Genomic DNA, 28,000 nt, shown 5'->3' with positions numbered 1-28,000 from the left:
AAGCATCAGAGATTTTATTTGAGCTCATGGAGCGTAGTTTGGACACTTTTGGTCCCAAAGCCCAGGGTCCATGTAGACAATGGTGCAAATGGACAGAGTGAAAAACTGCTGAGACTGATATTTTCTACTGCTGCTCATAGTTGCACAATCATTCACGCACAGTCATAGCAAAAAGCATGTAAATTACTGCTTACAAGACAGAAAGAAAAGTTGAGTAAGGATTTAAAGATCATTCGAACAATTCTTGTTTGGTCTTAAGAATTCCTTACAAAACCTCATAAAAGAGATGAAACAAAAATAAACGAAACAACATGAGTACGCGTAAGGCATCAGGCAGGTGCAGAATAAATATTAGATGTGTACACTTAATCAATGGCATGTCAAGGCTAGTTTATCTCAGAGGTAGAGAATGTTCATGATAAGATGACAGCTAAAGTGACCAGTTATGATACTGATTTTTCATCCTTTATCTCCTTTGTCTTCTCATGTACAGTGTCACATATCAGGTGAAAATATAGGCAGAATTCGCCAAAACATATCAACATTCTCATAATATGTTTGCATAAACATGTTTACACAACTTATATAAGCACTTACTATTAAGGCAGTAACTTTAACGAACTGCAGTGAAGGAGACCAGTACTGAATGTGAATGGTAAGACTGGATAGAGATGTCACCAGAACCAGCCTGGATCACAGAAGAGCCTGTCCAGGTGGAAAAATGAGTGTGTGATCAACAGTTCAGGGGTCACCACAGCGTAGGAAAATCTGTTTGAGTGAAGTCAGGGTCCTTCCTCAGCTCCCAGTATGTGTTGTTGCTCACCCAGCTATCATCCTTTGACTTCCTGTAGAGGCAGAAGAAAATACTGTGTGTAAAAAATATGTTGAAAGAAAGAGGCAGAGTGTGTCAAAACTGAAATTGTGACACAGGCTGATGTTGCAGCAACAAGCTGCATATAGAGCTTTAAAGCGCAAAGACATGCTCACTTTCCCAAAAAAATGACTTTCTATGTGGCCAAACTAATAAATCTGGATATTTTAGGCTACCTGAAGAATTTAGGTTGATGCGTCAGGTTGCTCTCCTCCAGGACTCTTCGTCTCTCTCTCTGCAGCTGTTCAATCCTCTGTTTCTGCTCCTCTGCAGCCTCCAGGTTCCCCTCCTCCAGCAGCCTGCCAGCGAGGCACAGACGTACTCATTATGCGAACACGGTAAAACATTAATCATCAATATTCAAATTTAATCTTCACTCATGTTTTTTTTTGGCTTTGCATCATTGCAGTAAGACAACCTAATTATGGATAAATAGGAAAACAAATAACTCAGAATAATACTGAAGCGGGTTCATTTTTCACTTTGATGACAAAGTGGCGAGCGCTTCTTCTGTCTGTGGCACACTGTGGCAGCGGCCTACAGTTTACAGAAGTTTAAAAATGTGAGCTAAAATTAGTGATGAATCAGTTACTTACTATTCTTAGCACAGGTATTGATGTACCTATTTTTGTGCTGTTTTAATCATAGGTTTGGGTGTGCATTTTTCAAGACAGGCAGAGCCAGGAAGACATGACTGATATCCAGGATGTCAGAATATAAATGGTGCTCTGATATTCACTCACAAAGAGCTGTTTTTTTATTTTTTAAATATCAGATGTCTTCTTTAAATCTTTTATCCCGATTAAAAAATGCTCTGTCTTATTTACATGATTAAGAAATCAGGTTATCAATTACCAAATTATGTGTGCATATAAATGTAATGTCCCCTCCCTCTTACCTTTGGTCCACACGTAGTCTGGTGTCTGTGGGTGGTAGCAGCAGTCTCAGGGATGGGTCCAGCTCGTTCAATTCAATAGCAAACTTGGTGAAACCATAGTACCGCTCATGGTCTGCTGGCATTGCATCTACATTGCACACAAATAACAATCACTGCATCAGATACTGTAACAGGGACATATGCATTATATAAAGACTGTCAGTGCACTCTCATGAAAAGGAACTTGTCGTACTTGCTCTCCAGACACATGTGGCTGAGGGCGGGTCTCCACTGAAAACTGCTTCGTGCCACTTTCCAAAGAGTCTGTGGATGACCTTCCCTTTATTATCTGTGATAGTTCCCTCCACTTCATTCAAACTTGAATTCCAGTATTTGGCCTGTGAAAGGAACAGAGTAACACAGTGACTCACAGAGAGGAGTTGCAGAGATCATGAAACTATCATCTTGCAGTGAGCAGATGTTGCTCTTCTGTCAAGCTGAGCCCCGGTGTGTGTTGCCGGGCTGTTTAACAAGACGTCAGAATGCACAATTACTTCTGACATGTCTTGACTTGATAGCCTGCACAGCTTCAGGAGGTCTTTCAAATGGGGACACACTAAAGCAATTAACCTTCTCCTCTCAGTAAAGGCTTCCATATATCAAACACTGAAAACATTGAGGGGATTTTGCTGGCATGCAGGCGAACAGCACCATCTGTGTCCACAGTTTCTGGACTAATGAGGGGACTCCATTATATATAAATATAAAGATGGAAATGCCTTTCTTTCTGTTTGGAGGTGATTTTGATCGCCACCACAAGGTTCTCAGAAGAACGTCATATGCAGCTGTTACGCCAGTCCTTAGAACCAAGAGCTTCTGCACTGGGATCCTCTGGTATCTTAAGGCTGGAGTGAATGATCCTAAATGGATTCCTTCTCCTGCTCGTTCCTTTGTTGTTTCTCACTCCTTTCTACTTCTCTTTATTTTACACCATACAACACTACACTAATCATTTCCCTCCTTTTGTCCTTACAAGTAAGGTCGTGATAGATAACATATCAAAATATTCTCAGAAACGTTGTGTTGAACTACTCATTCAACCTTTGCCGTACAAATGTCCAAAAATGTGTATGCAAATATTCAACAAAGAATTAGTAAACCATTTCATTTATCTTTTCTCAAATAAATAAAGTTATATAAAGTAAAGAGTTATCGAAACATAAATGAAAATCTGTCGTAGCTTAAGCACACAGCCCTCGCCTTTGGCAGAATGGTCACTGTGTCTTCAAAAAGTGAAGCTGCAGCAGAAAAATGTTGATACTTTTAGTCTAACCTTAACAAATGTGATCTTGCACTGACAAACATCGCTGCTGGTGTTTCTGATGGAGATCTCCCCATAGTGCTCGATCCAGCGCTGTCCACTGAGAATGTTGTGGATGCAGGACGTCACCTTGTTCCACTCATAGTGGTCTCCATATCTAGAAAAAGGAAATTAAAAACAGCATCTCTTTTAACTTGACACCGGTAGATATTGGATAGATATGGACACTGGTGTGTACTGTGTGTGTGTACCCAGTCCTAGGTTCAAGACTCACCCCGGCAGAGTTACATGAGTGATCCCAACAGGAACGATCTCCATTGACTTCCCCCAGAACTTGTTCTTACACCTCACATCTACAAAACCAATCAAAAAAACAACATTTCATACATTCATCTCAGACTATTGTATATCTTTGCTTACACTGACAATGGATGAGACACGTTTCTATATTCCTCTACCTTGCCAGAAGATGAAGTTTTTAGACTCTGCATGGCAAGCTGAGATTGGTGGGTGATGGCTGACCTGATGACATATTACATTACACATTATTAGAATACTGCTATTGAATACTCCACAGAATTCAGGATTTATGCATACCTGTTCTGCAACAAATCGAAAGCCTTTATCTGGCCGGTCGCATTCGTACGTCTCTCCCAGGACAGGGTTGAAAGGCTTTCCCCCAGTTCTATGGTAGCTGGATGCATAGCCTGACACAACAAACGTGGCTATGTATACCTACACAAAGCAAAACCAGTGCAATGAGTCGTGTTATTTTTAAATCTTTTTTTTAACAAAATAATGAGTCACCTCAACTGAGGGGGAGCGAAAATCATAACTGGGACATAAAATTTCAAAATGATTCTGCTGGAACATTTAACTCTCTGACTTAAATGATCAATTTAAAAAAACACATATCATTAATTCATAATGTGTGTCAAGCCTCATTCTGAATCTCAGCAGTTTAAATTTGCTCTCCATTTCACTGTAATGAGCAGAGCAAATGACTGAATACTTCTGCAATAGCTGCAATGAGACAAGAGAACACTGACAATTATATCCATGTTCTAATGGGAGGCTTACACCTACCACCACAGGTGCCAATGGTGAAGGCTGATAAAATAATTAATGAATACATAAGTATAAGTATAAATATATAAAACTGTGTCTTAAACATATATGGCAACATATATGGCATAGAGTCATGTGCTGAACGTGCACAATAAATGCTGATGAATGCCAGGGTCGAGGTCTTACTGTTGGTTGTACCATTAATCACACAAGAAATGTTATGTTGCAGTCAATGTGTGTGTAATGTACACATGTGGATGTATGTGACATGTATGCGGTATTATACTTAATTTGGGCACCCACAGGCAAAAACATAAGTTGGTGCCTATGGTTGCCAATGACTTCAACTGTTTTTTTGCTTCAGATTATAAAATGTATTTTTTAGATTTGACAAATGTGTCCAACCATGTGTCCAACCATGTGTCCAACCAACAAACTCTTAAGAGCTGACAAAAGTCAAACATTAAAAGAGTAGGAATCAAGCCATCTTCCTGCTGGAAATCAACAGACAGATATAAGGGTTTCTCCCACATGAAGTGTAATAAGCAGTGCTGGCACAAACGATAGCAATGTATAATACCTCTGCCAACGGGCAGCTAGTCTGAGCTGCCTGGTCTAAACGAATAACAACCAGCAACAATAACAACTGCAACACTTAAATCTGCCTAGGCCTTCTGTAACTCTTGGTTTATGCTTGTATTGATGGACTTTTCTAGCTTCTGACATCGCAGTTAAAGAATAGTTTAGTTCTTTTGGTTGAGGCTTACAAGGCAAGAATCATATCATCCTCATGTCCATTACCAGACTATACCATAAAGACTGAAATCAGAAAGAAACAGAATAGCTGTTTCCAGTTTTTTAAAGCTTAGACATAAACGTCTCCAACTTCATACTTGACTGACAGATATGGCATCGATCTGCTCATCTAACTCTTTGCAAGTGCATAATCATACTTCCCAAAGCTCGATCTCTTCTTTTTAACAAATCTTAATAGTTCTGCAGAGAGCCAAACTAGCTTCACCGATGGCAAATGCTTCTGTCAGCGGAGACCCTTTAACTGCGAAAAGTGAACTTGATCTGAGTACACTCAAAGAGCAAACTGTGAATTTGCCACCTCACCATACGTTCAAACGGGTCCTTTGTGCTGGCAGCCATGTCTAACAGCTCGCTGTACTCCAGCTCCTCGCACAGCCTCTGCAGGGTGTTGAGCGGCTCATTAAGCTGCACAGGCATTGTCACTTTGGACAGGTCTTTGCCGATGTTGTTCCTGAGGATGTTCCACAGGCTGATGGTGCTGTTGTTGGGACTGGGCGAAGGCAGACAGGATCTACGCTGAAAAAGGATTGTGCCCTCTTCTGCAAAGCCTGGGACAACCAGATGGTAGACAAGGTCAAGTGAGGCACTGACTGCTCTTTGTGCACTAAATGCGACTGACAAATACAGAACTGGAGCAAATTATAAAATTGCAAGATTTGCCTTATTGAATTTAGCCCACAGTACATGTCCCATAGCTCTTTGTCCCATAGTTTACCTGAATTTTGTCTATCACTTTCTGTCCCGTTGCTGAAGTTGTCCATGGAAATGTTGTCACTGATGTCACTAATGTATGAGTCATCCTCGGATGCCTAAAAAAAACAAAAAAACACCCAAACTTTAACGAATAGATAAGAGAGACATTTTTAAAACCACCTGCAGAAAGGGACTGAGCAGGTGTCTTTCAACACCCTGTGATGTCAGCAGAGGATCTAATGTGCTGGAGATGAATGGTCTCCTAGGACCTGGTGGCCAATTTGCACTTCAGCTTGCTGCATTTTTAGATTAAAGTAATTAACTTTAATTTTCTCATGTTTCCGCTCCAGCTGTCATCTGACCAGGGAGGCTGCATGAACACCAAAGGGAAATGAGAGGGCAGACTTATTTCATGACACACTTAATAAAAACACAGAAACTACAATATGATGGGAAGTTAAATGGCATGTTAGAACAGCACTGAACTGTCAAATTGAGCTTACAGGTTTAACACATTCCACAGACAAAATGGATAAAATATCAGCAGAGAGGCAATAACTCAATTAAGAAATTGCGGTGGTAATTTAGTTTTAAACTACCTGGTTTAATTTATCTCTCCATTTTATCATGCAGCAGCTCTTCTCATTTAATAGTAGTTGCAGGGGAGCTGGCATTATGATTTTTGGTTGTAAACAAGACAAATTACCCCACACATCAACAGTAATGATGATTCCATTATGCAGCCCAAAGTGCGGATAGTTTATGCCGCTACCTGATTCTGAGTGTGAGAGAATGCAGCACATCTGCTGAGCTGATGCTAAAACATTTAGCTCTCACACTTACCTCGTTTTCAGAGGAACTAGCAGACAGCAGTACTTCCTGTGCATCAAAGAACTCAGACAGAGACTCTGTGATTGAAGCTCTGCTCTCGTTGGAGACTTGGTGTACGAGGGGACGGGATTCATCAACAGAATCCTGTTTCTAAGAGACACAATGTTTACAGCTAAGATTAAGAGCAGGAAAAGGACAACATCACCAGCAGGGTTGGGAAATGCTGGATAAGTCAGACAACAATACGATAACAACTTGTGGACAGACTATCGAAAGAGCACAAAATCTTTAGATGCAATATACTGAAATACAGTCATCAATAAAATAATTTATTGCTTTAATTTAAGTGTTACTGAAGAGGAGATAGCGACTGCAAAAATGTTCAAAAAGCAGACTTCAGTCCTCATTACAAATGTGACAAATTGCAGAAAGAGTCTTTTGGACACACAACAACATGTTCATGTGTGCCATCTCCTGAGTGTTTAACAGTCTTAAACGGATCAAATGATGAACCCCTAAATATCTCATAATCTTCATAATTAATGTTAAGGAATGATTATCCAGACTATCAAGAGCCAGCTGGAAGTGCAACAAGTGCAACAAGTGTGCACATCCACAATTCTGTCTGTCGAGTTGATGTCGTTAACAAGATGCACATTCAAAATGAACTATTATGAAAACAACTCAAGTCCAATTGCAAACATGGAGCATTTTCCACAGAGCCACACATGGAAGGCAACACATCCCTCTTCCCTTTGTTGCTGCTGAAGCAGATTAATTGGCCTGGAGAAAACCCATGAGGGGGTGCATTAGTTTTGCACCGTGTCTTCGACAAATTTCCAGAGACGTGATTAAGAGGATCAGCTCACACTCTGTGGTCAACAAATCTGATTACAAGAGCAAAGAGCTTCCTTTAAGAGACAGTAATGTGGCAGATACTTAGAAGTCTTTTCCTGTGCTGATAGTGAGTGAGTGAGACATGCACATACACAAGCACAAAGGAGAGAGGGGAAGCATGTTCGCATAGCAAAGAATCAACATAAAGCATTCCCTGAAAAGTGCATAGTGAAGAAAATTCTGTTCACTTTTTTTTATAGTCACTGTCATTATAAAACAAAGTGAGGGGGTGAGAGGAGATCAACCTTTGTTGAATCTGCTTGAGAAGGAAGCGACAGCTCATTCCCTCTGTGGCAAATTCTGGGTGTGATGAAAATAAAAAGACGGAGATAGTAATAATCATCATGATGGTGGGAGGGGAGGGGAGGGGAGGTTGCGGGGTCGAGGGGGGGGGGGGTACAGTCAGTGCATTCCCACACCCACCTGCGCAGGGGCAGTGAGATTTATTAGTGTGGGCTCTACGATGTGGGACTCGGCGTGAATCTTGCACAGGCGCTCTCTCAGCTCAGAGTTCTGGGCTAAAGCCTGGAAAAATAACCAGTTTTAACATTGTTTATAGCACACACACACCCAACAAAATGAACGGTCTAGCCCAAATTTACCTCTTCGAAATGTGTTTTCCCCTCAGCTAAATGGTCGCAAAATAAGGATGTAAACATGCAGTCTACCTTTGCTATAGAGACAGGTGTATGTTACCACTGTAGACATCAGACAGGAAGCCACAGGAGTCCAAACTGTATTACTCACCCATTACTAAATCTATGAGGCAGAGTAGGTAGAAGCTGAGTAATCAGGAAGAAAAGCTAACACGCGGCAGGGTGTTTAAAGTCAAAGAAATGAGTTGGCGTAGAGAGCACAGGAGTTCAAAATGTGGCCAAAAAAGTCAGCATGACAATGAAAGCCTGGAACCAAAAGACAGAAAATAGAAAAGGCGGCTGGGTGGGAGTCAACAGCCACAGGAAACACGACTGTTAAACACGGTACAGGTGGGCAGACCACACACCAGCGGCTCGCCAGTGTGTCATGGCTGACAAGTGGTGTGGGAGGACACGACATATGAGAGGAGTGTAAGAGTCTAAAGGAAAGTGGAATACCTAACCTATTTCTACAAGCTGATGACTTGTCAGCGTCTGTGTGCGAGTGTGTCTTGCTCTTGTTCCACGTACCGTTGCCAGTGCGTTCTTCAGACCAACAACCTGCGGCGAGGTAGGGGGACATGTTTCGTGGTCCATATATTGTTTTAATCTCTCTCTCTCAGATGTTAGTGAACTCAGGGCTGACTTCATGGTCGCATGCACTGCAGCAGCAAGAGGAAAAACAGGAGCGCTTTAACTGCAAACAGTGATAGTCTAACACATCCTCCTCATAAAAATGAACAAGTCTAAAATTCAGATTATCTGCAATTGTTCAGCAGGCCACAGCTTGTTTGTTTTTTGTTTTATGTCATTTTTATACGATCATTATTGAAGGTGCTGACAATATTAATGCATCAGTATATTAGATTAAGTCAACTACACATCCATAATTCTGAAAGTGCATAAATCTGGAAATTTAAATGGCAGCAGAATCGACAATTGCTCCCTAGACCAACTTTAAACCCGTTTTACAGAAAAAGTGCAAATCACGATGCCAGTACGCAAAACACAAGTCACTGTTATTATGCCATTCAGACATCAGGTATTGGAAAATACATTTTTATGAATTATGACAGAAATCTAATACAGACACCCATTTTGTTTTTAAAAAAATGTAAATGTCTCAGTCACAACACATCATCCGAATCCTAATGGATGAAAACTGACACAAGAACAATTTAGCAGTAATTAACAGATGCCATGGCGGCATCATTGTCACTTCCATATAAATAACAAAGCAGTCCTATCTCACTTGCAAATAAGACAGCAGGCAGACAGATTCATTAGAGGTAACTGAGTCGCTTAAGGATAAGTTTAAAAAAAAAAAATTTAAAATCCTGAATGTCTCACTCATACTTACAATCAACAACAAAAAATGAAAAAGACCAGCTCATAATATTCTACTCACAATTAGTGGCGACGCGGCAGAAGTCTTCCTGCAACTTTGCCACGTCAAATGGGCAATCCAGGGATTCAGGGTCCACCTTGTCATTGGCGAGGGCGGCGGTGGAGAGGTTGGGGTTAGAGGCATGGAGGCGGGTAGAGGAGATGCAGCTGGGTACCTACAGTAGAGCACGAGGAGTGGAGCTTGGAGCGACGTACATATAAAAAATATATCACACTTTATTGTCACGCTGATTACCTGCAGAGTTGTTTTGACATCTTTGTTGTAGTTTTTAGTGCGCCATTTCCTTGGAAGTCTCTTTTCCTTCTTGGGGCTGTCAAACGTAGATGCCTAGTTAACACAGAAGTCAAGACAGAGAGAAGTTTTTCTTTTGAGAAAAGCTTTTTATAGGAAATGCTCTATATTTGGCAGCAAATGACATGACAGGGGAACAAAAAATAGTGGTGAAGAGATATGACAAAGGATAACAGGAAACAAGACAAGCTACTTAGCATATAATTGTGACTCCTAAAATATTATAATTTTTTTGATTAGATTAATTTACTATGCAGTTTCTAAGACTTAATCTTGCAATGACTGCTATGACGACACTCCTGCTCTGCTCTAAGTTTACAGGAATCAGAAATAAAGTGCTGACCTGCAGTGCTTGGATAGATGGAGCGGAGTAGGTACGATGGAGGACTTCCATACTCTGAAGCAGATGGTTGAGCTCCAACAGATAGGCCTCACAAACCGACAAATCTGTGGGCATTAGGAAAAAGGGTTTCACTGAATCAAACATGTTCAAACTGTACAAAGCGCTGATGGACATTAACCTACCCTCTATGGAGTCACTCATCACTCTAGATGAACCAGGGTGACAAAGTTAGAAGGCTCCACATGTGCTCACAGAGCCACAGTTACAGCATGTGTTTTATATTCAAATAGACTTTTAAGATGGCGGTGCTGCAAGTTTTTTTGTCTTTCTCTGCCAAAATATGAGTCTCTGCTTTTGCATCCATTTGAAGCAGGAGGTGAAAGCTGCATTAACCAAATCAACTGATAACAATAGTTTGAAGCAGGAAGAAGGACGATAATCAATCAATATCACCTCACCTTGGATCGCTGTGAAAAACAAATTCAACACTGCTGAACACTCTGTGACTTTAATTAGAATCTTGATAACATCATCAGTCATAAATAAATCTGGATCACTCAACATTAAACTCAAAGTAACAAATACCAAATAAATCTGAAACTGAAAAACAAACTCAAATAAATTAATACATAAATTGAGGAGTTTGACTTCAAGAGCACCTTGCGCCTTCTGCTGCTTCCTTTTTCTTTTATAAATAGCAACACATGCCAGCCATGCGTATCTCACTTGTAAATAAGACAACAGGTGGCCCGATCTATTGGAGGTTACTGAAGTATGTCTACATTTGACAACTGTACACATGAAAATGTCTTACTATCCAGCTTTAGATCTTTAACTTACAGGTTTTGAATAGAACACAAACATTTCTGAACACCGAGTTAACTGTCCCAGAAAAAGCAACCTCTATGTTGGTTTATTTTTATTTATTTATTTGTGCTTTTATGGTGTGCTTTTTTTTTTTAAAAAAAAAAAAAAATCAGTTATAATAAATGTTTTCATCATCCAACTTGAAATTTCTTAATTACCTGGATTTCTAAGTTACTTATCCAGCAGCACAACAATGCCTCTTGTAATATAAAAATATGAATTATTTCCTGATGGAAATCCCAGATCCAACCAACACTAGCCAATGGGTTCTTAGATGGCCATCAAATTTTGCATTGCAACTTCATCATCTTGCTTAGAAACCAAGATACAAAAGGGAAGTCACATAAAATTGTATAAAACCTTCAAAAAGAAGGGATAAGTGCATCAGGTAGTAGTGAGTGTCACAAAACTCCACAAATCATGAGGGACAGTTCTGTTGTCTCACCTTTGGCGCAGTTGTCCATGTCATCAGATGACTGGAGCCAAGCCGCTACTTTGGCCTGGCTGTTGCAGCTTAACGGGAAGGCTGCTGCAGAATGCACTGTGGACTGCCTTCGTATAGTCATGCACTGCAGTAGTAAACATACCTAAAGGTCAGTCCAATAACAACCTCAGAAAATACTGCAGATAATACAGTGATACTCTAGAGCAGAGGCAGAGCAGAAAGAATTTAACAACCACATATCTTCTGTTAACAATGTGCTGTGTTGTGCACAGGTACCTTTCTGATAGAAGCACTCTCAGCCATGCCAGGGGAGCTGGGGGAGGGGTAGTGGGGATAGTGGAAGGACTTCTCGTTAGGGTACATGGCAATCTCATTTTGCCGATAGAGTCGATGGTGACGCAGCTTGGACACCCATTCATCAAACAGTTCCTGTGACTTAATCTGCAGAGCAGATACCACAATCAGAAATCAACACAAGGACAAGCAAGGATGAGGACATGTGATAACGGTGGAAAATCTCACAGGTGCTGTAATTCTCCCTGGTCCACATATACATACAAAACATGAGGTCGTTTTAACGTAAGCATCTGTAAAGAGGATAATCCACATTTTACCACAACTCCAGTCAGTCTGTTGGGAATTCTTTTTTTTTTTTTTTTTTACTAGCCTTGCATTTTACCTTCAGGTGATAGATGTTTTCCTCGGCATCAAGATCGATGCACTTGGCTTTCTTCTTAATGGCCATGACGGAGAGACCAACATCAATGCAGCCATGTAGCTTCCCTTTCTCAATCTGCAAGCCAGCACACAGCGTTATGAGTATATCCGACTGGAGACAATACAAATGCAACAAATTGCTGTTTTAAAATGTTTTACATTACACTTTACTGTGTTTCAGTAATCATTTTATTGGCTCAACAGTCAAGCTCCTGCATGGCTGATGTATAATAAATGCATGTGAGTCTGACAGGTAAAATGCACTGTGTGATTCCTGTCAATGATAATGAAATTTTATATCTACAGGCAAAAATAGGTATTTCTCGAGAACACAGCCAGCGGTAAAGAAAGAACATTACAAAAGACACAAAGTGCCCTTTGTTATCTTCTCTAAATGACAACTCTGCATAGTGTCCAGCCAGCAGGTTTTTTTAATACTCACATCAGCACTGCACTTGCCGTACTTCAGGATGCCCTTGTCCAGCAAGAAGTACCTCTGTAGAGAGAAGGGCGGACAATGAGCAAATGAGATTCAGTAGGGATGATATGCAATACCCATGACAACAAGTCTGCAGACACTATTATGACTTCGTGATCATGACAGCCTCTTGTTAATGTATGATGCTAATGTCTCTGCAGTGTAATGTTTGCCATGCTGGGCTCTTGTCTTCTTCTGTCACTCTGACTCTCACTCTAGTGCACTCTTTCTCCTCCATTGTCTTTGTAAATGTGATTCTTGGTGCTCTTACTGTACATCACCAGAACCAGACTGTTGAAAGCACAAAGACCTGAAAGTCAATACTAAATGTATACAGCTCTATTATCCAACAGGCCATCAGCTAATGCATCTGAGAAGGAAAACCAAGATATCGAGGCAGTATCATCCCAGTGAAAGCTCTTAGACAGAGCATGAACAACGCAGATCGCATGTGACTCCTCTGTGGGTGAAATAATCTACTGAAAAATCTCATTCATTTAGGTTAAAAGACAAATGAGTTGCATCAGCGGATTTTTTGCAGGAAGAACCTGGAAAGTGCAGGGTAAACCCGGGAAATTGGAATGACATCCAGTCGTCAAGCATACCTAAAAATATGTATTGTTAACACCCTAAGAAATGAATGGGGGAACATGGGTCATTTATGGACCCTGGCAGGTGTTTTACTATACCTTATGCCAGCCCTTCATGGGCCACTTTCTCCTCTTTAGCATGTAGCCCTCCTGCTTCTGGGGCTCCAGGACATTGCTGAAGCCTCCACGCAGGCCCTCCACTATTTCCCAGCTGTCCTGTGGGCAGAGATGGTTTATGAGAACTCCGAGGAACTAAAATTGTGGGCACACATGCAGGTCAAAGTTGCTGGAAGTTTTGGCAAAATAAAATGAATCCTGCACACAACAGAGTGAAGTCAAAAGCATGTTGTAATTTGTGACTGCAATTTTCTGCCCCTCATTCAGAGGAAAGCTGTGGGAATGGAATATGAGTGTTTCCTTACAGTGGGGAAATGTCCTGTGTGGTTTGGTATCCAGCATGGGGCTTTACTGACTACTTTCACCTCATGGTCCCATTTACAAAATTAGCTTACCTGTCTAATCTCACTCTTCACAATAATCATTTCCTGCCTGAGATTAAATCCAAATCCCTGCAAATACAGAGATTAAGGTGATATTTCATCACAGACTAATCCAGATAGCTCTGTCATGTACTTCAGCAGTGAGAATTCCAGGAAGGAACAAACATAAACAGAGGCTTTTGTAATATCTTCTATTGCATTATTTGGTGGTTTAGATCGCTTTTAGCTTATATTAGTGACGAAACAAACGGTAAGTTAATAAATTAATTTGGGCACAATTTGACTTTTGATATTGCAGTTATCAGGTGCTACATGCTGGCCAAAAATACAATCTCCCATTCACAATCATTAGAAAAGGAGCAGCACCCAAGGTGAAATCAAGCAGCTCGTCTGACATGTTGTCATCGAACATGCATGCTCTTGCCTGAAGACTCTGACTCTGGTATGCAAGCTTCGTAAGCCTTCTCAGTGTGCGCATGCAGTGATCAACTTTCATCACTGAGTGAAATGTAGTACGAAGCGCTCTTGGAGACTGGCCTGTATTAGAGACTAATATGGGTCAAGACATCCTTCGCTGCCTCAGTTTTAAACTTTCTTTTTTCATTTTTTTTTGTCCTTACTGAAAACTTGACAGTGTAGAGGTGGAAACGAAGGGCAGAGAAAGGAGGGGTTTCATACGCAACAAACATCCCCAGCTGGAATCAAACTAGGAACGTGATTGTCAGGGTAACGTCTTAACCACAAGGTCACCGGGATGCACCCATCGCTTTGGGCTCACAGAGGTTATGATCAACATTTTCCTTCTAATTTCAAACACTTCAGTGAATTAATCAATCAGTGAAAAAAAAATAATCAACAGATTAACTGATAATGAAAATAATTATGTATTATGTATCCAAAATGCAAGCACAAATGACATTCACATCACAGCTTGGCAGAGGTTTGAGGTGACTCTGTGTTTGTTATCTCAGTGTGTCCCTGACTGTTCCAATATAGAACAGTTCTGGCTAAACAAGCTGTATCAGTCAGAGAGGCTGAGACTGCTGGAGGTGAGGCCGGCTAAAATAAACCCTCATTTCCGAAGGGGGTTTGGGGGAGGTGGTTGGTGGAGAGGGTGTGGCTTGTGGGTTGTTCTTTCACTCTCCATGAGCACTCGTCACAGCCCCCACTGACACAGTCACACAGTGAGTCATTGTCACACACTGCCCGAGTGCTTTTCTTCAAGGTCACAAGATACTTTGAGAGAGAAAGCAGTGACGTAACCGACAAGAGGACATGCATGCTTACAGGCACAGCCCTTAGCATAAGACAATAGCAAATGTTCTCAAAGTTGTCCAACATAGTGTACAACCAGCGTTTGTGTCAAGGGTGAGCCATAATCTTCCAAAACAAAAACATGAACCCACATAACACAAATAATGTGTTAATACTCTTGTTTAAACGTCTAAATAAAAAATACAACAGCTCAACATTTTAGGAAATGCGCTCATTCACTTTCTCTACATGAGAAGATCGATATCAATCTCTCATTAACAGTATGCTATAAATGAAACCACTGGCAGCAGAAGGTTAGCATAGCTTAGCATAAAGACTATGAACAGGGGAAACATCTAGTCTGTCTTTTTACAACTCACAAACATATCTTGTTTGATAACTAAGTGTTTTTGTGGTTAACAATAGGTTAGTTCACTTGGCCAAAACATAACAAGCCTAAATACGTAAATGGACTCCATTCATGTAGCACTTTATCTAATCTTAGACTTAGTGTGTCATTTACATTGTACATTGAGAAGTACTTCCTTGAGTTGAGGGAATGTTAGTTAAGTTTCAATGCGTAATACAAAACTTTTGTTCAAGCACAATGAAGCTTAGAAGTTTGAAACTGTGACTTTAAGAGAATATTCATTCATTTGTTTGTTCAGAGGTTCTTCACTAATGAAAACACTTTTTCAGTTCTCGTATTTGTTTGCTGTTAGTCCAAAGTAATGGATCACCATTGTGTCCTGTGGGCAGGGCAGGAGACAATCTTTATTACTTTAGTTTCTAAACAGAAAGTCTGTTGCTGGGAATGAAAAATTAATGAGTCTGCTGCCTACAAACAAAAATTCAATGCAAATGCAACAACATTGTGTTGCTAATATATTCACTGATTTGTGTGTGAGAGAATTACCTTCAAGGGAATTGTTCCAAAATTGCATTTTAGTGCTTCACAGCACCCCCTTTTCCACTTTGGGAGAAAATGTTGTGGTCTGAGATAGTGATAGTCTTTCTCATGTTGGCAGCATTTAATCCTTGCTGCTGAACATGTAAAATGAAAACAGATGCTCAGATGCCCATGCTGTTTCCTCTGGCTGACATTTATAAAGAGCCAAATCGAGCCTTTCTAGAACACTAGGCGCTTGATCTTTTTTTTTTCCCTAAAATATCTGTATCTGTAATGTGATGCAGGAGACTTATTTAACCAGAAAATAGTGCCTGATGCAGTTGCCAGATGTTTGTTAGTGACGTGCAACGAGTCCTAGAGTGTAATCGACCGTTGTGCGTTACCTGTCGGCTGTCATGTTTGGACGAGGAGCTGCTGTTGCTGCGTGATGGGGAGGAGATCTTCTGTGACATGGCTGAATTGCGCTCCTCTGAGCCCATCCTGCTGCGGACTGGCCAGTGCAGGCTAGGGCTGGAGTACCAGGACCATTCCTCTAAGAAGGGGAGGAGATGGGATAAGGAGGAGAGAGGGTGGAGGGAAAGAAGGCTTTAAGAAGCAAGCCCTTTAAAAGCCTTTTAGCCCCGTCTCAATGAAAAATACATTAGGTTCTTTAGAGTGATTAGTTTTTCCATCTTCATGTAAGAGAATATGGGATGAGTTCTCAACATCAGCAAACAAAACTGACAGACCAGAGGACAAAAATTGGCCTGGAAGTGAAGAGACCTCAGGTTTAAATAATTCATGTCTTACTCTTACAGAGAGTGATGGACTGTCAGCGTTTAAGGAGCATATGAATCTAAAGCACCCGCCAAAAGTACCTAAGTGAAAGTAGCAATAACACAATGTAAAAATACAGTGCATGAAATATAATAAAGAAAGCTACAGAACTTTTAAAAGAAAAATATACTTGAGTATATGACACAGTGAAATGCAAAACGGCCTCTGTTACTTATGTGAAATTGTTTCATAGTTTCTAAAAAATTAATCGAGTAGCTGATAGACAGAAAATGAATTGCCAACATGATTAAGTAATAATCATTTATTCATTAAGCCTATCTGCAAAACACATCTGAGTGTCGGTTGGAAAAAAACAAGTACTTGAAGATATCACCTGGGAAACTGTAATGGGCATTTATCACAATCTTCTGACATTTGCTCAGTATTAAAGTATTCAAGTATTATTTGAAAAAAACAGTGATATTATTTTTTATAAATATACATTACGTTATTACTCATCCATAAATGTGTTGAAGTGAGACACTTCTTTATCTGCAAAGAACCGTACAGCTGTCAAAAAAGTGAAAGGCAATAATAAAAAACTACAACATTTCTCTCTGAAAAGTATGGAGCAGAAGTATAAAGTTGTATATATTCACAATACTGAACAAAGGTCAAAGGCCAATACTTTTTCATTTCTGAAGCCGAAATTCAACCTATGGTTCAGGATGTGAGTAAATGACACTGAGCGGTGGCTGACGTGACACCACAGCCACAAAGTGATGAGGGAGTTAAAAACAAGTGTCACCTGTAACAACGCAGCGAGAAGTGACATCATCAGTGAAATATAATACCATCACTTCAACGGAGTGTGAAAATAAGTGTCCCTCTTAAGAAAACGGAAACCTTCAGTCAACTGTCATGCTTCTCACAGACTGATTATCATTATGCACCAGGTCTACCACATCAGCACACAAGCACATTTTGATCTTGACACCAATTAAACTAACCTACTTGTCTTTGGACTGCAGAGGGGAGCTGGCTGGGCTTTCAATCAATCTTGCACTGCACCAGTTTGAGAAATGGAATTTTCAATTTCAATTTTGATTATAGCAATTCCTCATTTACTTTAGCAGCAAAACAGCTTATCATCCATCCCAGTTATAATGTGATCAATTGAGTTGGAAACCACTTTGGATATTCTAATAAAAAAACATATTCATTTTTCGCACTATGGTTGCCATGTTCAAAAACCATTGTAACCTTGTAAGTGGACCTTTTGTTAGGATTTCTGTCAACTACCAGAGGAAACTACTGGATGGATGGATCATGTCAACAGTTTCTTGGAATAAATCTGCCACCTTAAAGCAGCAGCAAGGTTAATGACATTACCTCCTCTGCATCCACAAGCTTGTGCTGCATCACGGCTACAGTCTGTGCTGCAAAGACAGAATAGTCATAGTCATGTGAAACCTCTGTCCTTCGGTAGAGTCCACGCCACCACTCTGCCTGTGGACCAGAGGCTGTGGTTTACACTGACAGAGCACGATGCCAAAAATGCAGCCATGACAATGGATCAAAGTGGCAGACCGCACAAAAAGAGGATCCCGGCAAAAGCACGACTTGTGCATTTTGTCACCTCAATTGTGGCAGAATGTATTCAACCAAAAAGGTCAAAAACACACAATGCTACAGACAGCTGTGATTTATGAGACACTAAATGTAATCTATCTACATGTATGTAAGTGTCTTTCTATCCAGTTCCTCCTCTCCATCACCTATGATTTATTCATCCACTTTCCACTGATCACACCAGCTATGTGCAGGTCTGTCCCACTGTCACCCTTCAGGGCGTCCTTTCATCTGATACAACAGCACCACTTCTCAGGCTTTCATGAGGGTGAGAGCAGTATTGGACGTCACAGCTCCAGTAATTACCCTTTCTCACTGAAGAGCACATGCTCTTTGATGGCAATAAAGAAATGCAGTAAGTGACTGCAATAAAACTGTTATTGGATTACAGAGGAACCGTGCTGCAGGGTTAGGGCTACTGTTTTGTACTTCACTGGACAGCGGTTACTGTCATTTCTAGAGTGTGAAACACATGTAAACAGATATGAGAATCTGAGAAACAAAAAAAAGGAGACACATGAAAACAAGGTAGTCCAACATGAGGACAGCTTGTGCTAGCAGAGCAATCATGCCTGTGGCCACAGATTGGTACAAAGGGGATGCTGACAAGAGAGCTGAGTGTGTTTGTCTAGTGGGTCAGAGAGGGGATCACCTGACCAGTGAAGACAAAAGATAAAGACAGAAAGACAAAAGATAATGACAGAAAAAAAAGACACATGGGCACCTGCAGGGCATACAAGAACACAAATACGTACAAACAAACTGAACTAGTGCAAGCAGACACTATTCTTCTTAATTAAATTAAATCAAAAAGCTGTCTTATATTACACACTGCTTTGAATAAAAGAGTCGCTTGTAATAAAGATGGTATAGACATTAAATCAAATAAAAGGTCTAGCAGGCACTCTTGACAAAATCATGCACATCACAACAATATCTCAATATTAACAGAATCATTTAGGAAAAAAATCGAAGAGAGTTTAGATTACCATTTTTTTGTGTACAAAAACAGAGCAATATTCAAATAATATACTCTGTGGCATTTTAAAACATGTCACCATATATTGTTTAAGATCTAACGGTGGGACACATTTTAGTATAATTTAATTTCACCACTCAGTCACCTTCAAATGCAATTTTTATTCATTTATTTATTGTCACCGTACAAAACTAAAGACCTATTTTGTGGGTTACAGAAAACACAGAAATATCTTTCAATGTGGCATAATTATACATCTTCTTTAGGATACCTGCACATTACCGTTAAGCTGTAATTTCACTGATTGACAAGCTATTTGTAGTATAACATAAACACTCACATAAATCATTACTGGTGGAGTAATGATTGCAGGCCATTCTTTACTCTGCATTCTCTCTCTTAATGGACTAGATATACATGCAGATGTACTTTTCAAATTGTCTCTAACACAAAAGGCTAAATGATTAGTGTGGAGAGGTGACAGGCATCTCCTGAGTATTTCAGTAAAGTGTGGGTGGGCGGTGAGAGCTCTTTATTGAAAAACAGTGTGGCACATGGTGGAGGCAGACGTGTAACTAGCAGGAGCTTAAAACTTCGTTTGGCTGTCCTGCTTTTCTCACTTAGGAGAATCTCCATCTTATCTGACGCTGATCTGCAAGAAAAGACTATATGCAAAAGTTTATGTAATGCTGTTTTAAACTTCTCTGAGGAAATACAGTATCCATCGTATCAATCACTTACATGAAATAACTTATCAACGTCTGTAGGTGCTTGACAAAACATAATTCACTACAAAGCACAAACTCTGTTAGTTTTGTTACTCTAAGCAGGCATATCTATATAACTGTCAACCAATCCTCTGTCAGCTATCTGAGTTAACGTTACAGATCACTTAATGTCCTTTTAGGCCCTTCTAAATGGACTGACTGCCTTCTATTACATTCTGCATTTCATGTTGCAGATGTTCCTCTGTCCGCTGTCTTCAGAGTCATCCAAAGGGTTGTCAAGCCTCTCAGGTTTTCAGGCGTCATAAGGTGGGACTCACCAGAACAAATGTCTCATGAATGAACCGCCCTCTCAAAGTTAAGCTTTCTTGGGAAATGGAGTCATATTTACAGAAATGACATTGCAGACTGATACGTCGCAGTGAATCAAAGAGTTGGGTTGGAACAGACTCTAAAACGCACACCCACTGCTCTGAAATATCAGGAAAAAGCAGTAAGAGTGAAACTCATTGTAGGAGAGACACAATGCTGCTGTAGGTAGGTAATGACAAGTGAGAGAAAATCTGCCTGCAGCTAGTCATCATTTGGGCTAGTCCCCGGTGAAAAATGAATCATCTTAAAATATAGTTAGAAAACTGACTTTTACCAAACTGATAGGATGATATTTAGATAACCTTCAAAAGGCAAGAGCTTTATATAATCTCTATAACAACATTTCATATGCAAAACCCAGCTGCGAGCGTTGAATTATATTCAAATTCCAAGCCATGACAATCAGCCAGCTCCACATGTTTATCAGGCTTATGTTTAGAAAATAGCCAATGTTTATGTATAACACAAACAAAGCAGCTGGGAAAGACTATAAGCAGAAGATAAAAAAAAAATTATCTTATTAGATAAAAAGAATGGCTTTTCAGCTTGAACTGAATCTAAATGGATTCCCTTTGATGTGCGACGGTCTGGTCTGATGAAACAGATTTATCTGAATAGAAGGAAATCAATGCGGATTTCAAACTGCTCCAAGAAGCACATCTGAACTTCCCTCTGGTCTTTTCTGCACTGAAACAATTAGCCTAAACTTGACAATACAAATGGCCTCTGTGTTCTCCAAACACCTAACACGATGTTGTGGTAACTATCTTATTTCTGCAGTCTAGCAGCTATTTTCTGACAGATCGTTCCTCTGAAAGCTCTTTAGCCACAAATCAAACTGATTCCTCTGTAGAGGAAAGTCATTTACCTTTCCTATGATTCTGCCACACATCCATCTGAATAAACCGCAATCAGAACCTCTTTGCTTAATAATTTCTGATTGAGTTTTATTTTCCTCTGTGGGATAAATTCAACAAAGATTGGTTTGTCATGAGCACACAGATTATTGTCCCTGCTTGCTTTGGGAAACAACACACCCATCAAGAGCATCTTCTGATAGCTGCTATGCACCAGAGGAGACACACTTGGCTCTCATTTACAGCATCTAAAAGTTACCACTTTAATAACAGTAATCTTATTACATCTGTGAATTATCCTGCTGAGATGATGCCACTTAGTCCTTGTTATTTCATTTCAGAAATGCAGAACAAATCTTTCTTGGAAGAGGAATAAAAACCCTGAGAAAGAATGTGAAAATGGTATTCAACAGTGAACTAATGTTATATTTCTTAGGGGGAAAAATCCAATGCATGAAATGCAAAAGATTTTGTCTAATATTCAAAGTAAATATGTAAGACACTTTGGGAAATGATCTTATTTGCTTTTTAAGAAGAGGAGATGGATACATGACTCTTCTATCCATCTGTTAAATATGAAGCTGCAGGCAGCAGTCAATGAACTTAGCTTGGCTTAGCATAAAGAACCAGGAGGTAAAAGCTAGACACACTTTGGTATCTGTTTGCATTAAAGAAATGAAATATGACGTGTTAACTAGAGAGCTGTAGGGGTGCTGGTAGGAAGATTTTGTCATCTTTGGACAGAGTCAGGATTCCTGTTTCCCCCCTCCTTCCAGTATACATGCCAAGATCAGCATTAATGCTAAGCTAATGGACTGCTTGGCTGTAGCTTCACATTTATCCCACAGACAAGAGTGGAATTGATCATCTCATCCAGATTGTAGCAAGAAAGACAATAAGCGTATTTTGCAAAATGTCAAACTACTGCTTTAAATTTTAAGGCTTTTCAAACTTATAACCATAAGACTGCCAGTTTTTATTTTTCAGGCACTCAGTTAGAGCACTTGTGTAAAAATGAATTATAACTTCACTGAGTGAAAACTTCTTAAAGAATGAATACATAATTTCTGTAAAGAAGAAATAAATGACAATCCAATTTCTTCAGTGACAAAGACAGATGAATTAGTATTCTCTTCAGTCTTTTACAAATGTTGTCTCATACATTTCAGTCTGCAAACTTCATGAAATGAAGGTAAAACCTAGAACAGCTGATTGTCTTTGATTGGAGAAAACATTGGAGAGGAAGATGAGCAATTCAAATGTGAAAGGCATATTTCTTTGATTGTGTCATTCAGAACTGATGGGATTAGAGCTTCACATGAGGTCCTTCAACGTTTTGCAATCAGTTGGAGAGCAGATGTCACACTGCTGTCTGAATCAGCTTCTTATACGAGTTTGAAGAGTTATCACGTGAGTAGAACAAGTCAGTCCTGAACATCTCTGGCTTGTCCCCTGTGAGAGACTGTCACCTTTATCAGGGGCAGCAATTAATCACCTTCTCCAGCCATTACTTCTGCCCTGTATCCTTTTCCAAAAAGATCTGAACAGTGTAACCGGGAAAGGGGGGGGGGGGGTCCCTCTTCTCAGATTCATCTGCAGAATCAGGCCACCACAGCCTAGAAGTGTTTCATTCTTAAAATAAAATCTCCAAGCAACATGAAAGGTCAGCATGGTAGCACCCAACAAGCGGATTGACACAGAGACAAAACTGGCTTCATCCCAACATGACATCTATTATTCATCAGTACATCTCTTCACCAAGCAGAGAGATGTTTGCCAGCCCACGTCTCCTTGTGCTTGTGTGACCACACCTTCTCTGAAGGAGGCATACAGATGGTGACGCCTGCTCCTGATTTGCTTAAGCCACTGTATTGAAAGGTTGCCAAGGCCAGAGGGAGACCCTCCAAAAACCAGGCTCATGATGTTGAGCTTACAGCACGCACGTCTCTCTCGACTGTCTGTTTGCCGTCTTACGCTTTCAGCAACATGAAATAGAGTTTGAATCCTTCTCTGCACCATATCCACACTGAGAGAAAATGCCTGCTGAGTTATGATTGCAATAATGAGGGGGACACAGAGTCCCTCCTCGATAACTTCCTGCTGTACAGGACATCTTTTCTTTTATGTACTACTGAGTGACATACAACAGGCTCTGTATCACACACTCTCCCAGACACCACATCGCATCCTGTTAATCAACCACATCCTCATCATGCTGCCTCCAGCACCACACCCCCATCCTCCCTCTCTCTGTCTCTATTTCTTCCTCTGATCTGCTCTGAGTGTAGTGGCGGTCCTCTCTTTTGTTACATTCATATTGTGGGGGAGCCTGACAGCCTCATAACTCAACACCAGTTCATTAGGATGCAGACCCGAGTCACTGCTTAGCTCAACACTTACTGGCAAAAGAATGGGGGGAAGAGCATAAACGCAATGAACCTCGTGGTGCTCTTCGCAATGTGTCACATGTAGCAACATGCATGACAGTTGCAATCCAGTTGTTGCTTTCCCTAAATTAAAGATTACAGTGCTTACCACTTGACTGATGACTAAGATGCAACAGCAGCATCTCCGACCCTACTCTCATAATAAAATCAGAGGCACTGACCCAGAGTCCAGGACAATGACACTGAGAGGGCCCATGTCATTGTTAGCATGCTGCTCCTTCCTCATAAAAATAGGACTAAAAAGAAGATATCACAAAAACTGGAAAGAACATCTGCACCGCCACAAGCAATCTCTAAGCCCTTTGAGTGCAGATATATTTAGACGTGGCATCAGCTTCCATTTATGGACAGAGATAAACTGTCTGAGTGAGAAGAGTTACCACATCTTGGGAGATTTGCTTCATGCCTGAACTCTGTCATCCACGTCAGTAAAGAATTCCTAACCCACAGGACTATGAATGAGCCTTCAGTGTGAATGTAGCATATCACAGAAGATGGACTTTCATAGCAGACTCACTATGTAGCTCCCTTGAAGAGACAAAAAGGGTGAAGAGTTTACAAAAAGCAGAACTGAATTTGAATCTCCGACATGCTTGTGTTTTTGTGGTTTTACTGCTTGTGTTTTGAGGGCATATATTTCCAAGGTGTTGTTAGACTTGTTGTGTGATCATATCTCACCCACAGATCAAGTTCATCTGTCTCTTCTATTTGTAGACTTTTATTGACCTAATTTCTTGCATTTACCCAATTTACTGCAGAGAAATATCAACTTTTTTTTTTCTATATGATCCAAACAAGAGAAACAGCACCAGAATCATATTTAAAAAGCTGCACTTTACGGACATTATGGAGAATGAGCTGCCATTTTAATTCTTTAGAATTTATTTTTATTAGTGCAATGAAAGAAACAATAAAATCATAAAAGCTGTCACTGTCTAGCGGCAGGACAAGTTTACAGCTACAATTGCAGCTCTGTGAGGCTGGAGGCACAGCGGTACTTTGAGCTAAATGCTGCTTTAATCAGCATGCTAAAATGCTCATAGTGACAATGCTAAGTGTACTTTGGATGATAAACCAAATTGGCAGATCGCAATTTTATCAAATCGTGGCAATAAATGAAAAGACAAGGACTCATCCAAAGTCAGTAGGTTTCATCCTGGGGGTTTGAATATCTTGCCAAACAGACATTAACGCCTGCAGCATAATCAAAAATGCTGCAAGGTTTCCACAAAGGCAGCACTGAAAGTCATCTATCACACACTGCATGTAGTGTACTAAGTCTCTAGAAAGAGAAATACATGTGCTTCTGTCGGGGGATGGCATGGTTGAATGAACAGGAATCCTGAGGTCCAAGATCCCTGAGGTTTGTGGGCCGACGTACATTTTATGCCGCGCAAGGTTATTAAATCTTATTGTTCTCCAACTCACAAGGCTCTCTTTTTTCAGTCAGGATGAAACTGTCGAAACCACAAAGTAACCAAAGTATCTTGGTGTATCAAATACGATACTGCTGCTGTTGTGAAAAACATGCTGAGGTGAAATTTAGCTGATCTCATACAGACAGGAACAAAAATGATCCTCACTGACAGAATTTGAACAGAGTGAACAGAGATGGACTGCTGGTCAAAATTTTAAATATTATATAAAAAAATGTAAAAGAAATCCTTATTAATTAAATATTACAGGCATCCAATATTTATATAAGTTTGTTCACAGGATGATGCATGATGACATACTGACATTTACAATTTGACTTACCATTTGTCCAAAAGTAAAAACGAAAGTACTGAAGTGAAAGAGAAGTGAAAATATTATTTTCAGACTGAAAGCCTTACATTATGTAAGTACAGGAGAGCTCCTGTCCTTTAAGATGGTGAACATTTTAAATAATTCAGTCCTACAAACCAAGAGAATGACCAAGGAGCTTATTGTTCTTCAGTTAAAAGTATCTGCTGGCGCTGCCCTCGTTAAAACTTCATGCTGATATCTGGCAGCCTGTACGGGAGTTATGAAAGCAGCCTTGGAGCTTCCTTCAGTCTCTCTGATGACTACAAGAGGAGGTGGAAGACAAACGCATCAACCTGTCATTAAAAATACAATGTAGTCCAAGTCACTTTTACCGGACAGACAAATGATGCAAAATCAGAGCAGTTACTGACCATCTGATGTGAAGTGAAACAGAAATATTATTGTTACGATTTCTGTCCTTGCTGATGTGGTTATATGGTACAATTCTTCAAATTAAAATTAAAATTCAAACAAAGTTTCAGATATGGCACTTAATTTCACTTCCTTTACAGCATGTCTAAAACCACATCTACCTGTTTACATATGAAACCGCATGAATTATTTATGGAGGCCTTCTGCCCACGCAAGAGACAACACCTGCCACACGCACAAGATGCTTACAACAGCTGTGGTGCTGGTGCTATTTATCCACTTCCTGCATTATTCACTTGTTTTAGTGGATGTACAAAAGAAGGCTATTTTTCTTTATAGAGCAGACCCTGTAGCAGTGCTACACAGGTTACTGTAAGACTTACAGGTATCAATGCAATGAAGTTATTGATGGGTAAATATCAAAGCACTGGACTGACTACCTGTGCAATATTCCTCTCCTGAAGTACACAATGGGCAACAACACAAAGCAAGTGACCTGGAAAATTGCAGAAACGCTCTAATGGAAAGACTACAAAACACAAAAACACAAAAACACATGACAATTGTTCACAGTGGAATCTAATAGAGCATAGGTTGTGCATATTTGTTCAAACTGAAAGCACCGTGATGGTGGCTTCATGCAACGCAAATCCCTGCCGCTGTTCAAAAGACGTGTCATGCACAGACAAAGATGTTTTCTTTCCTGCTGCTGCATTCCACAGATACTACTGATTCCTCTCCCTGACGGCCTCCCTGTGTTTGACTGTGAGCGCAAAAAAACCTCGGGAGTTTCGAGCATAACATTTCTGTCACCAAACGGTCCACACAACTGTGACAGTGGGAAATAATAAAAAAAAAAAGTAGTCCGCATACTGAATCTTAAGGAGTCTTTTCCCACTGTATGTGATTTTATTCTCACCTGTAAACCAATCTGAGGCAGGATGTGTGAACCATCCATCTTCCATATACTCCACGTCACGACAGACACTCTCAGTCGCCCTTTTTGAGCCTCACATGTTCAAAACACACACACACACACACAGCCCAAGCTGCACCTGAAAAGCCTCCACTGTTGCACTATTGACACAACACCCTGAAAGAGAGCTGGGGTAACACGGCAAGTCCTAAAATTAATATGTGATGTGTCCAAAAACAAAAACAGCCTTCATTCACCCAGATTGTTTAAGATTGACATGGACATTTGACTGCAAAGTTCTGCCACAAGACCCATACTCAGTATGAGGGTGGTGATTATAATGGTGGATTTCCAGAGAACTGTAATTACTAAAGAACATACTGAAAACTGGCAGACACATTCTCTTGCATCTGCTAGCTGTATGGTAAATGAAATCTTGTAAAATCCTGCACATTCCTGTTTATTATGGTTTTTTTTTGCAGCAAACACTGTGTAGTGTGACATGCTGAGCTCAAGCCCTGATAAAAATCTGAAAATGGATCCGATCTGGGCTCACTGTCATCATCACACACACCTACATCCACTCAGCATGAGGGAAACAGCCACTCATAAAGACACATTATTCATAGATTTGGCTTGTGACCGGGTTATACTGACAGTACTGACTGTTGCACAGACCCACTGTATATGGAATGAGTGGACTTGTCCTCCACAACTTGTTTTTACTTGAGAAGAGGAAGGGGGTGGGTGGGGGGCAAAGAGTTACCATGGAGACTGACAGGATCTGTTGGTGTTTATTATATGGATCACATGTTATCATCATACCTGCATGGAAAACCTTGCAGGGCAGTTCAACCTGGTGTTTAAAGTCACTTGTTGGTAGGCTAAATGTAGTTTACTGCCGACGTGTTTCACTTAAAAGCTTTACGAGTGAACACTGAAATTTAACAGCACTCTGTTTAACTGTTGTGACATATTTCACTTACATGCTGCCTCAAAGAACAAAAACACACCGAGACGTGATTCTCAAGCGGAAACGCGACTTACTTTGTGAAAGAGAGAATTAAACTATGAAAGGAACATTTTACCTGCAAAAGCAGGAGAAAAAAACGCACTCACCTTGACAGAGTTGCAGATGTGAATTCCAGGTGACGATGGCAGAGAAACAGTCGCTTGTTCCAACCCAGAGAGAGAGAGAGAGAACCACGGCCAATGAAGAGATACTCAAACTACAGCCTCAAACAGACAGCCTGCCCTTATCGGTCAGACATGCTCTCACATGCACCATCCGCTCTGAAATGCATCAATTTCTGCACCGCTGTATGGAGGAGCGCCGCGGTGCGT

At 40.4% G+C, this 28,000-nt stretch overlaps 1 protein-coding gene across 2 annotated transcripts; it reads right to left on the bottom strand.

Annotated features, from left to right (window-relative positions):
- On the bottom strand, positions 1-28,000 carry osbpl3b (oxysterol binding protein-like 3b). 2 transcript variants are annotated; one of them, XM_046400229.1, is made up of 23 exons: positions 27,776-28,000; positions 16,196-16,344; positions 13,248-13,364; positions 12,523-12,576; positions 12,043-12,156; positions 11,640-11,804; positions 11,364-11,487; positions 10,052-10,155; positions 9,652-9,744; positions 9,418-9,571; positions 8,541-8,671; positions 7,798-7,899; positions 6,490-6,627; positions 5,669-5,762; positions 5,257-5,501; positions 3,667-3,804; positions 3,528-3,591; positions 3,344-3,422; positions 3,082-3,226; positions 2,002-2,146; positions 1,770-1,896; positions 1,048-1,170; positions 1-845 (listed from the first exon to the last, which is right to left on the bottom strand). In XM_046400229.1, exons 2-23 carry the CDS (start codon positions 16,289-16,291, stop codon positions 749-751), a joined length of 2,649 nt encoding a protein of 882 aa, XP_046256185.1. In that variant the 5' UTR covers positions 16,292-16,344; positions 27,776-28,000; the 3' UTR covers positions 1-748. The 2 variants fall into 2 exon arrangements, with proteins under 2 accessions (XP_046256185.1, XP_046256186.1); XM_046400230.1 differs by lacking the exon at positions 7,798-7,899 and having other exon boundaries at positions 27,776-27,997.

Source organism: Scatophagus argus, chromosome 9 (genome assembly GCF_020382885.2).
Source record: "Scatophagus argus isolate fScaArg1 chromosome 9, fScaArg1.pri, whole genome shotgun sequence".
NCBI classification, from domain to species: Eukaryota; Metazoa; Chordata; class Actinopteri; family Scatophagidae; genus Scatophagus; species Scatophagus argus.
The sequence above is the reverse complement of the archived record's forward strand: the minus strand, read 5'-3'. Positions and strand labels throughout refer to the sequence as shown.

Coding starts and splice junctions, on each gene's coding strand:
- osbpl3b (XM_046400229.1), bottom strand. CDS start 16,291: ATGGGCTCAGAGGAGCGCAATTCAGCCATGTCACAGAAGATCTCCTCC. Junction 10,156..11,363: donor CATGGACAACTGCGCCAAAG/GTGAGACAACAG, acceptor TAATGCCCACAG/ATTTGTCGGTTTGTGAGGCC. Junction 5,763..6,489: donor CTAGTTCCTCTGAAAACGAG/GTAAGTGTGAGA, acceptor TGTTTTTTTTAG/GCATCCGAGGATGACTCATA.